Raw genomic sequence first — 13,115 nt, forward strand, 5'->3', positions numbered from 1 at the left:
GGCTTAGTTGCCCCGCAGCATGTGAGATCTTAGTTCCCCTACCAGGGATTGAACCAGCATCCCCTGCATTGGAAGATGGATTCTTAACCACTGGACCACCAGGGAAATCCCCCTTTAACAGTCTTTATCACAAAAGAGTTTTAGGGGAATGAATAAAAGAATGAATTTTTAAAAGTATATACATAAGTAAAACCCAGGCCATTTTCTATTCAGAGAAGAGACTTACTGCTTTTTTTTTGTTTATTTGCCTTTTGCTTTTTTGGGGGGGGATGGGGCGTATTTTGTACCATGTGCTAAAACCAGCCTATAAACTGATCTACAAGCAACTTTATAGTTTTATAATTTATCCAAAATATTTTCATTTACTTCGACAAAAATTATGAATCAATATCCATTAATTTATTTAAATACATCTTTTAATCGATTTATTATCTTAATACTTGGGAATAGTAGTATAATAGTGCCTCATTGTACAGCATGATCAAATGAAATATTCCACTGAAAGGAATTTTCAGATTACTTAAGTTTACCCTACCAGGCACCAAATTTTTCTTAATTATTTTTTACCCCAACCTTTTAAAAAAGTCCATGTCTTAATAAACAGAGTATTATCAAATATAATTTAATCTTGTGGAATCATAAAATTTTACAGGTCGCACTATAGCACTTAACTTAGATCTCATTTTACGGATGAAGAAACTGAGTTTCGGAGAAGATAAATGGCTTGTCCTTGTTCACATCTTGACATAGTGGCAGATCTGGGTCCTGAACCCTGTTCTCCTAACTCTTAGTAGAGCAGACTTCCCAAGGTACAAAAAGGCCTCAGATTTTTCAGTGTGTATATCAGTGTACTGTGCTTTCAGAGTACAGCAACTGATGCAGAAAGGAAAGAGCAGTGTTGGACACGGGATAATGAGACGACCTTGGAAGTGTTGAGAACTGCCAAGTTTATCAATTGCATGACACTTTGCCCTCTCCAGTTAGGCAGCTTTTATCTTTAGAGCATATGAAGTATTATTTTGAAATATCTTCAGGAACTGTTAAAGCTTATAGTACTCTTTGAGGCTATAATGAAAGGCTCAGCCACTCTGCTTTTCTAATTATCTTCTGTTCTGTGCTTTGCTTCCAGCTCTCACTTCTTGCTGTCTGCTTCCACCAGCTGGTCTTATAGTCTCATATTAACTCCTTTTATCTGTTGTCTGCTATGATACAGGACAGAAAAAACTGGGTTAATGCTGGCTCTGCTGCTTACTAGTTTGCAACTTTAGGCAAGTTAACTTCTCTGAGTCTTAATTTTATTATCTTAAAACTGGAGATTATAATAGTTCCTACTTTCATAGGATTGTTGTAAAGATTAAAATGTGGCAACTAGACCTACTCTCAGAGTTCCAAATACAAATGCTGTTTTCTCTTTTGTTTCCAATATTTCCTGTTACTAGTTAACATTTAAGTGACCCTATAGCTTCAAAAACATACTGGGCTTAGAACTTTAGGAAGTGTCCCTCTAATAAATTGTAACCAAGCAGTTGAAACTGTCCCTGAGTGCCAACATAATAGCTCTGTGTTTGACTCCAGTTCCTGTATACCTTTAACACTGCTACTCAAAAGATCTTAGCCCAGGAGATGGAGTGTAATGAAGTTGTAGTGATATACTAAAAAAGCATTACAGAGTCTGTTAGAATAGGCAAGAAGTGCTGGTAAAATAAGTGTTTTTTGGTCAGGATTTTGGTGAATTAAAATATATATAAGAAAGAGAAGAGTAAAAGACTTTTAAAACTGTCTACCTAGAAATCTCCAAGAAAATTACCCATAAAACTAATGCAGTACGTATTTCAATATTACCATAACAGTTAGGAATTATATTGCAATACTTGGTGGCTTCAACAAATGAGGGATGTGTTCCTATTTAAAAGAAGTCATCAGGGACTCAGGGTCCTTCTTTCTTTCTACTCCATCATCCTCAATAAGGTGCTGCTGGAATTCCAGTCATCCCATCTTAGTTCTAGGGGGACAGAGCAAGGGGGAAAAAGACACTCTTCCTCCTAAGTCGATTTTTAAAGTTTTCCTGGAAGCCCCACTCAGTGACTTCTGCCACCCATAGCTGCAAAAGAGATTAGGAAATAACAGTGTTTTAGCTGGGCACTTAAGAGCATGTGGAATGGATAAACTATGCTCTACAAATCTACAGTCTAAAGATTGGATTGGATAGGCTACACTCTACAGTCTACACTCTAAAGGTCAGCTTTCTCTCACACCAGCAAAGCACGTCAAAAATGTGATGGGAAAAAAATCCTAATTGCAGTAGTAACAAAAACTGTAGATGCTTTGAGAATAGACCTAGCAAGAAAAGCACAGGAAGCTATGTGAAACATGGCTGAAACACAAACTAAGAAATGAAAAAATAGACATATTTCTAGAAGAAAAGACTTCATAAACATGTCTGTTCTCTACAAACTATTCTCTAAATTTGATGCACAATATTTATGAGCTTGATAAAATGATTCTAAAGTTCATCTGAAATTTTCCTCATACCACGAAACTATCACAGTTGGCTGGGAATAGGCAGATAGACTAATGGAACAGAAAAGAGAGTCCAAAAGCAAATCTCTGTTTATATGGAAGTTTAGGTATTTCAAGTCAGTAGAGAGACAGTGGACTCTTCTCAGCCTGCATCACAGCTACTAACCACAACTTTGTTTACGAAATTAAATACAATTCAGTTTCCTGGGAGCACTGGCCACATTTTGAGTACTCAGAAGCCACAGGTGGCTAGTTACTTCTGCATTGGACTGTGCAGATACACAGTTTCATCACTGCAGAAAGGTCCATTGGATGTCACTGCCCTAGAGGGTGAGGGGACACCTGGATACCTACTTAGGAAAAAAGTTAGTCCCCTAACTGAAGGCCTCTGGTACTTGTTTGAAAACTCCTCAGGTAATATTAATATACAGCCACGGTTGCAAACAACTGATGCAGATGACAACCTTCCATGTGATTAACAAAGATTCAGCTATTTCTTATTTTTCCAGAGTTATTCTTAGGCACCATCACTTGTGATTGTTATTGTGGTTACACCATTCAGCTGCTTAAAGGCAGTGATGAAAGTATCAGCTTAAGAGTACTCTGTTTCTGTTCAGCGAGGTGTACTTTTTGCTCCCAACTGTGTCTGTGCCTGTGGGGTGACGTTTGAGGGTGTTTTCCCCCAAGTCTTTTTTTTTTTTTTTAATGTTTTTATTGGAGTATAATTGCTTTACAATGGTGTATTAGTTTCGGCTTTATAACAAAGTCAATCAGTTATACATATACATATATCCTCATATCTCGTCCCTCTTGTGTCTCCCTCACTCCCACCCTCCCTATCCCACCCTTCTAGCTGGTCCAGGATTTCTTACTCCAAAACCAGCTGCCAGAAACCTTCTCTGACTTGTTAAGGGCGTGTTTCAGTGAAACACATTCCCCCAAGTCTTGTATGTGCCTTGCGTGGCCTAAGAGTTGGGTGAGACAAGGGTCCTCTGAGGTGGTCTGGGAAGGCAGCACCATAGACTCCCGACAGACAGTTGCATCTACTCTTTTCTTTGCTTCTTTATTGGACTCCACATCAGCGAAAAAATACTCACTTCGTTTTCCAATATAAATTGATAACTTTCCCGAAGGTCTTTTCTAAATTTGGGGGCTTTTCCTGCTCGAGTTCTCTTTGAGAATCCTTTATATTGATTTACCATCTAAATATGCTGTGTCCAACACAGATGTGAATTACACGCATGTTATGTATCCACACGTTGCCTTTGATGCTTTTCTAAATAATACTATTAAAGTATTTTCACAAAGGTTCAAACACTTTGACATGATTAATCTGGTTAAATCCTTCATTCGTGTAGCACCAGTTTTCTTATCTTAGAAGCCTGGCTTCTCCGGATTCCAGAGCCAGGCATCAGATCCATGAACACTATGGAAAAGATCTGTGTGAACCCCACCCTCCTGCCATATTCAGAAAATACCCAAGAACCACATGTGTCTTTCTGGCATTGAAATTGATTTCTTGTTAAGTTGGGAGGTCTCCCACATGCCTAGCAAGTGACTCCCAACCTGTTTGCTGACACACCAGCTAATCTCCAGTGACTTCAGGAAGCTTTACAGGTCTCAGATTCACATAATTTAAATTCATTTAAATGTATAAATGTGGGTATTTGCCATGCAGCACTTTTGTGGAGATATAGCTCCAGAGAGGTTTTAGGATATGTCATTTGGCTTCAGAAGGCTACTGGAATAATTAAAATACTTTGTGAAAATCATTGAAAACTACACCTAAGGTATTTTGAATTTATTAACTTTAAAAATAAAAACCATGGGCTTCCTTGGTGGCGCAGTGGTTGAGAGTCCACCTGCCGATGCAGGGGACACGGGTTCGTGCCCCGGTCCGGGAAGATCCCACATGCCGCGGAGCGGCTGGGCCCGTGAGCCATGGCCGCTGAGCCTGCGCGTCCGGAGCCTGTGCTCCGCAACGGGAGAGGCCACAACGGTGAGAGGCCCGCGCACCGCAAAAAAAATAAAATAAAAACCATGTGAGCAGAAAGCTAGTAATTCAAAATGTAGAATTGAATCAAATGTTTTCATATAGAGTGTAGGATAAAAGTGATTTTTGAGGCTCTGTCAGCTTTGGTGTAAACTGTAAGACCTGTGTGATTTATCTGCAGTTTATTGGAAATAATCAAATGCTTACATGCGAAGCCAACAAAATATGGCATTTGGTAATTTTTTTGTTTGAATTCCTGGTGTTAGTAAAAACCTAGGCAGAAAAAGATCACTGTCTTCTTGTTTAAGGAGTCAGATGATTATTGGATCCAGCTGTTTGGAGGGCGTGTGATGTTGGATAACTTTTTCCAAAAAATATTCTTTGGAGATAGGAGTTTTTTTAGACCTCCATGTGCCATGGGTACTGAAGAAGCAGCCCAGGAAAACTGTACTCTTTTTGTACACAACATGGAACCAATACTTCATTATCAAAAAGGAAGTCACTCTAATTAGGGACACTAGTGACTTGAAATAAGGCCTGAGGTTGTGGTATCTGTTTCAGTGTCTTTTAAGAGACTGTCTTTCTTGGAAGTGTAGCACAGGTAGTACTTGGTGCTGGTATCAAAATGGAGAGACCAGCAGGATACTCCCAGGTTCCAAGTGCCTACCATTTCCACTGTGGTCAGATCTCTTCAGTTCCACAGTTCTAGCTCCCAACAAGATAGTGTGAAAAAGAACCAAAGACCTGTTCTGAGCCCTGTTCAGTTCCGGAGGCCGTGGTACTGCTCTCTCTACTTCAGGAATTCCCAGTGAATGGCTACTCAGAAGACAGTACTGGCTACTACGAGACTATTTATCATTCAGAACTCTAAATGCTTTCTAATAGTTGATGTGTTACTTCCTAGGGACATTCCAGCTATATCACACACCTTGACTGGTCTCCAGACAACAAGTACATAATGTCTAACTCGGGAGACTATGAGATTCTGTACTGTAAGTATGAATGATTACATACGGCTGAGATGTGTCTGTCAGGGGCAGTAAAGAGCAGGCTGCATGGACTCTGAATTGTGCAGCCACTGCACACTGGCCCCTCTAACCTGAAGAAGCACGTGCTACTTGGAGCTGGCTAAGGAATGAGAATCTCATTTGAGTTCACTTGAATGTCATGAGAAATTATTCAGGGGGACTGATCCTGCTCTGAATGGTTCTGTATTTAACAACTTTTCCTGGAGGCAGGAAGGAGTACAATGGATGGGCATTTATGCTTTTTAAAGACAAAACAACTTCAGTGCGAAACAGTTTATAGTTCTATAAACCGTGTTAAACACTTTCTTTTCCTTTCAAGTGTGTCTTAACATTTTCAGTTGTATGGATTATAAATACAAGTAAATGTGGCTAGTTTGAGTCAAGATGCATTTTCAAATACATTTGTACACTAGCACTGTGATTATACTTCCTGTTTCTAAATTTAAAGGGGACATTCCAAATGGCTGCAAACTAATCAGGAATCGATCAGATTGTAAGGACATCGATTGGACAACATACACCTGTGTGCTAGGCTTTCAAGTCTTTGGTAAGGACATTGCACTTGATGGGAAAAGGCGATTTGTGGTGTTTTTATGTATAATACTTAAATTTCTAAATGAAAAATAGTCTACCTGTGTTTCTTTAATTTATTTTTGAAGTATAGTTGAATTACAATGTTGTGTTAATTTCTGCTGTACAGCAAAGTGATTCAGTTATACATACATATACATACTTTTTCATATTCTTTTCCATTATGGTTTATCACAGGACATTGAATGTAGTTCCCTGTGCTATAGGACCTTGTAGTTTATCCATTCTGTATATACCAGTTTGCATCTGCTAACCCTAAACTCCCAGTCCAACCCTCCCCCACCCTCCTCCCCCTTGGCAACCACCAGTCTGTTCTCTATGTCCCTCATTCTGTTTCGTTTTTTTTTTTTTAATAGAGATGCAGAGTGTATTTTTTTTTAAATATTCTTATTGGAGTATAACTGCTTTACAATGGTGTGTTAGTTTCTGCTGTATAACAAAGTGAATCAGTTATACATATACATATATCCCCATATCTTCTCCCTCTTGCATCTCCCTCCCACCCTCCCTATCCCACCCCTCTAGGTGGTCACAAAGCACGGAGCTGATCTCCCTGTGCTATGCGGCTGCTTCCCACTAGCTATCTACCTTACGTTTGGTAGTGTATATATGTCCATGCCACTCTCTCACTTCTGTTTCATAGATAAGTTCATTTGTGTCATATTTTAGATTACACATATAAGTGATATTATATAGTATGTCTTTCTGACTCACTTCACTTAGTACTCTTTAGTGTTATCACTATTAATGCACAGTTCAGAGAAACTGAATGTATTTACGATTGAACCAATATGAGGTTTATTCTCTGCAGAATTCAGCAGACTTTTGGTCCCCAATAAATATGAAAGACAATTAAAAAGGAAAGGCATTTACATAATAGTATAGATTGCCTTTCACAATTTTTTCCTGCAAGTGAAAATTGAAGCTTTCAAATTTGTAAAGGCATTTTCAAAATTACAGCTTTATTGAGATACCATTCACATACCATATAATTCATCTATTTAAAGTGCACAATTTGGTGGTTTTAGCATATTCATAGGATTGTGCACCCATCTTCACTATCTGATTTTAGAACATTTTCATTACCCCAAAAAGAAACTCTGCCCATTAGCAGTCACTCTCTCCCTCCTCCTTCCACAACCTCCCAGCAACCACTGATCTTCTTTCTTTTTCTAATGATTTGCATATTCAGGACAGTTCATATAAATGGAATCATGTACTATGTGATCCATCGAAACTGACTTCTTTCCTTTAGCACAGGTGTTGAAGGTTCATCATGTTATAGCATGTATCAGTACTTCATTTTACGGCTGAATAACATCCCTTTGTATGGCTATACCACATTCGGTTCATCATCAGTTGATGGACACTTAGGTTGTTGCCACTTTTTATTATAAATAATGCTGCTGTGAACGGTTTTCATGTAGACATGTTTTCATTCTCTTGGGTTATACCTAGGAGTGGAATTGCAGGGTCAAATGGTAACTCTGTGTTTAACCTTTTGAGGAACTGCCAGACTGTTTTCCTAAGTGACTGCACCATTTACACTGCCACCAGCAGTGTACGAGGGTTCTGTTTCTCCACATCATTGTCAACAGTTGTTATTCTTTTGCATGTGGGTGTCCAATTATCCCAGTACCATACTGACATATAAAGGCATTTTCAGTAGACATTATTTAAAGATAAAATGTGGAGATCATTCCTAACCTCATGTTTTGGACATTTCTAGAAATCTGTCCTTTGACACTTTTCTCAGTCTTTGCCAATCTGTAGGAATCCTTCTGAGAAAGTTAGGATTAAAAAGAGATGTTATACTCTAATTAGAATGTTGGATATGGATGTGGCACCAGTACCTAAAGCAATTCCCAAAATATTAGATATTTTTCCATTAACAGTGTATCTCTGCCTTCTGAAAAGTTGGACTCTCTCCTGCACTCTGATGGTAGATCTGAACATTTCTTTGTGCATTAGAAAAATAATCCATTATGGATACTTGTTCTAAATACAACTGCTACTGAGATGAAGAAGCCTACCAGGCTTGGAAGAAATTAAAACAAAATAACCCTGACTAGTCCGTAAACAAATTCATTATTCTGGGTGAAGCTGAAGCAGTGGCCAATAGCTAGTAACTTACCTTGTTATTTTAGTGAAACAATATTTAATTTACTTATTAAGAGATGTCAGTCAAGAAGTGTTTCATCTTTAGTGAATTTACAAAAAAAAAATTGTTCTCTAGAGCAGTACTGAACTACAGGAGGCCAGCATCTCAACTGTTATATATTGTATGTTTTTAGTCTAGTAGAGGTTTGTGCTGATTATGTTGAACATGATCACCAGTGCCTCATAATGATTCAGAATAATTAAATTTGCTGTGTCAACCTTTGGACATAAGTAATGGTTTATGGAGACTTCTATGGATAACATGATAGACTAGTGGATGGCCTATACATTTCCATTAAGAATCTCTATGAGGTGTTTTTTTTAAGTGCCTGCCTGAAAGGGAGCAGAGTCCACTTTGAAGAATTAGTGCTATGGCATTGTTTCTGCACTGTGCTACAGAAATAACTGAGAATTTCCCCTCCAACTGGAAACTTTAAACAGGAGGAGCTTATGGTCAAGGTGAGACGAGCTAAAACTAAAATTATTTATTAGCACCACCTGCTGGTTACTAGTGAGTATTTTTGAGTCTTAAAGTTTAAAGTCTTAAATTTTCCATCTTGAGGTTATTTCAGTTTATTATTAGATTTTGGATAAAATTTCATCATTTGAATGAAGTATTGAGCCACTAAGAAATCTTTAAGGGAAATTTAGCAGCTAAGAGTTTGAACACGGATGAAAATTAAGATTCTAAAATAAACACACATAGCATGGCAGTTGTATTTTTCAGGCTAATTTTTCTACCCCCCCCCCCCCGCCCCCACCATGTTTCCACATCAAAGGTGTCTGGCCAGAAGGATCTGATGGGACAGATATCAATGCACTGGTGCGATCCCACAATAGAAAGGTGATAGCTGTTGCTGATGACTTTTGCAAAGTCCACCTGTTTCAGTATCCCTGCTCCAAAGCAAAGGTAAAATCAACTTAATGAAAACTAGTGTTATAGGGCCTTTTGTTTGGGGATAATTTTTGTTTGGGAATACATTGTGTCAATGGTGGGAAAATATTCATAGGGTTACTAATTACTGTCTGTGATACTACAGTGCTTGGGGGGAGGGAATAGGGTCATCTATAAGCATCCAAGCAGGCAGTGCTTGTCTTTTCCTTCCTCATTAAGGTAAAGGAGAAGACAGAGAAGCCACTTGATGATGTTTTATTCATTTTTGTTTACTGTCCTTTTTTTTTTTCATTTTGATACCTTGGTAGTTTTTTTGTTTTTGTTTTTGTTTTTTGCGGTACGCGGGCCTCACTGTTGTGGCCTCTCCCGTTGCGGAGTACAGGCTCCGGACGCGCAGGCTCAGTGGCCATGGCTCACGGGCCCAGCCGCTCCGCGGCATGTGGGATCCCCCCAGACCGGGGCATGAACCCGTGTCCCCTGCATCGGCAGGCGGACTCTCAACCACTGCGCCACCAGAGAAGCCCGATACCTTGGTAGTTTTAAATTTCTTCTAAACATATTAAAATATTTTATTTTTGGTACATGATCAACATTATGACTCCCAAATCGTCTCTAATCTTTCCAACCTAGTAAATTCTCCCCTAGCCGTCTCAGTAGAATAGTCACTAAACTCTAACAAGTATGCAGAAGAGACATTTATTTTTTTTACAGTCTGAAAGTACAGCTGTCCAGTTACTTTGTTTCTCCCACATAAATAGGTATTAAAAAGAAAATTACTGCTAGCTTTATTCCTCAGAGTCAATGACTTGTGGTTTTGATCTGAATTACCTGTTTCACAAACTGAATGACCTCCCTAACCTAGTCACCTCCATTGCTGTAAGTAGGCATGTGAAGAATGAGTTTAATTTTCCTATCTGATTTATTTCATGTAGGCTCCCAGTCACAAGTACAGTGCCCACAGCAGCCATGTCACCAATGTCAGTTTTACTCATAATGACAGTCACCTGATTTCAACTGGTGGAAAAGACACGAGCATCATTCAGTGGAAACTTGTGGAAAAGTTATCTTTGCCTCAAAATGAGGTTGTAGCAGATACTGCGCTCACCAAAGCCCCCATCTCTTCCATTGAAAGTGTCATGCAGTCTGATGCTCCCACACCACCTCCTTCCCAGCCCTTAAATGAGACAGCTGAAGAAGAAAGCAGGATAAGCAGTTCTCCCACACTTCTGGAGAACAGCCTGGAACAGACTGCGGGGCCCAGCGAAGACCACAGTGAGGAGCAGAGTGAGGGGGGCAGCGAAGACCTCGGTGAGCCTGTTTATGAAGAGCCAGCCCATGAGATGAGTGATGAGCAGAGCGAAGGCGCTCTTCCCGGGGACCAGCAAGACCCTTCACCCCTGTCCTAACACCAGGACTTCCGCGTGACTCACTTTTTTCCTCCAACTGCATGATGTGGTCTTGTGATAAAGTTTCAGATAACAGGCCAGGAAGTGATGGAGAATCACTATTGACGGAGATTTTGGTTTCCACGTAATCTGTTTTCAATAGTCTTATCTTCCGTCTCTTAAATGCAGTCGACCTAAAGGTTCGGTTTGATGTGTGTTGAAAATTAACCAAACTTAATAGTAGGAAAAGACTGAAACATTAATTGTGTCTCGGAAATTACTGTGTACGTGAGTGGTATGATGTTAATACTGGAAACAAAAATAGCGGTTGTATAGATTTTAAATAAACCCCTCATTATCTGAGCAGGTTTTCTTCAGGAACAAGCAGAGGCATCACAAACACTGTTACTCATCTGCTGGCTCAGACTGTGCTACTTTTTTTTCCTGATGCTGAAAATCAGAAAAACAAAACAAAAACCAAAAAAAACCTTCTCTTACTGAGATTCCCTCCCACCCCAAATGTCTAGTGGAAATTTTTTAGTTAAAAACTTCATTAGTGCCATGAGCAGTGGTGTTGCCTTCTTAAATAATAACACCCTTTTCTTACGTAGCCAGCAGATGTCCAGATGTGCTTGTTAGTCTACCATGTAGGTGCTGCCTTTTCTAAGTCCCTTAATTTCCTGTGTGCAAATCTATTTTATCTTAGAACTAAGAAAGCAGTGGTTTGTTAAAGAGCTTTTAATGTATATTAAACCATTGATACTCCGAAATAATGGATTCCTCCAAGGATTCCTTTGCTGGCCTAAACATTTTCAAATGTTTGGCATTCAAGTGAATGAACAGAAGAAACCGCATGCCTATAAAATTACACTTGGCTAATCTTAGCTTAGCCTTCATCATAATTTGCTCCTTCAATAACAAATATTAATAAAGTTTAAATGATTGAATTGGTGCTTGAAATGCACTGGTTTAGGTGTAATTTTTATACAGATTATTGAGGGATAAAATACTCAACAAATGGCAAATTCTTTTTTATATAAGTGTGAATAATAGTCACAGGCATTTTTTATAAATTGCATACTAACAGACCTGCTATACACAGTGATCTTTGGTGGAGTTGCTGTAAGCCTTGCAGTTCTGATGTGGCTATCCTCTGCTGTTTGGGGGCAGTGCATGTGTTATTATGCATTGGATAGTTGTTTTTTTAAGTTTTGTCAGATGATTGTTTTTCTTAAGTATGTGTTTCCTATTTTCAAAATAATTACTGACAAATATGCATTTCCTATATATTTGTTTATACTTTGATTATAAAAAAAGACTTTTATTTTTTAACTTGCAATGTTTTGATATCTTTTTTTTTTGGTTAGATCATGTTTAGAAACTTTGGATGAGTTCAAAAGTCTTAAGTATGCAAGTGTTTACGTGACTGTGCCATTCCAAAGTGCATCAGAACTGTCATTCCCTTCTACTGTCTTCTCAGGAGTAATACAAATCAGGTATTTCATCATCATTTGGTAATACACAAACTTCAGTGAACTCCCAAGGACACTCACGACATTTGTATTCACATGCTGTATGTAAGGGTGTGGGTATGTGTGAAGGGGTGAGTGTAGACACTCACTCTGTGTATCTCTATATAAGAAGATATGCACCACACTGAAAATACTCAGTGTGTTATCTCTGTGTATAGATATATGTCCATGTATTTCTCTTTCCTTTTGTTTACAACTGTTCAAAAAAAAAAAAAAACCTCAAAGTAGTTCTCTTCAGAAGAAGGGAGGTAGACTCCAAGCAACCCATCATTTTTCAGTATGTTTGTACATAATTATCAGAGAGCAGCAGTAGTATCAGGCATATATATTTGCCTATTAGCTATGGTGACTGAATCATCAGGTCAGCATGTGCTATATACCCTGCAAGAAAAATACTATGAGATGAACAAGTAATTCTAGGAGAAGAAAAAGCATTTCGTTAAGTACCCGGGGGATACCACTCTCCATGATAAGCAGGGAGTTTATCTGGGGACATCAGTCACCTTTGGGGTTGCTGTGTACCATGAAATTTATATTCGTGATATCTTGGGTGGTAGTTTCCAAAGACACTACTAATACGCAGAAAGCGTTCCAGCTCTACTGCTGGCGACTACTGTTTAACAGTCAACTAAATCTGTGATAATGGTTGGAAGTGGGTGGGATTATGAAATTGTAGATGTTTTTAGAAAAACTTGTGAATGAAAATGAATCCAAGTGTTTCATGTGAAGATGTTGAGCCATTTCTATCATGCATTCCTGTCTTATGGCAGAAGATTTTGAAGATTAAAAAATAAAATGTTTCATTTGTCTCTCTAAACGTGTCTTGAGTCTTTTTTCATTTATGCTAATTTCTGTGACTGTCCAATCATCAGAAGACATGACAGTTCAGAAGGACACATTTATCAGCTGACCACCGCCACTGCTATGGATACAGCTATTCTGGAGTGACAGACTCCATCTCATAATGTTAGAGGAAATTACTTCTCATTTATGCTTCCATTTAATAGGGAA

At 38.7% G+C, this 13,115-nt stretch overlaps 1 protein-coding gene across 1 annotated transcript in view; it reads left to right on the forward strand.

Annotated features, from left to right (window-relative positions):
• EML4 (EMAP like 4) overlaps positions 1–12,921 on the forward strand; it is a 155,938-nt gene extending 143,017 nt beyond the window's left edge. Inside the window, 5 exon segments of the mRNA XM_082851983.1 lie at positions 5,418–5,505; positions 5,990–6,088; positions 9,072–9,202; positions 10,120–10,570; positions 10,573–12,921. Of these exon segments, the coding sequence (XP_082708109.1) occupies positions 5,418–5,505; positions 5,990–6,088; positions 9,072–9,202; positions 10,120–10,570; positions 10,573–10,721 (918 nt within the window). The 3' untranslated portion in view covers positions 10,722–12,921.
• The last annotated feature ends 194 nt before the right edge of the window (positions 12,922–13,115 follow it).

The sequence above is a fragment of the Leucopleurus acutus genome (genome assembly GCF_964270905.1).
Source record: "Leucopleurus acutus genome assembly, chromosome: 12".
Taxonomy (NCBI): domain Eukaryota; kingdom Metazoa; phylum Chordata; class Mammalia; order Artiodactyla; family Delphinidae; genus Leucopleurus; species Leucopleurus acutus.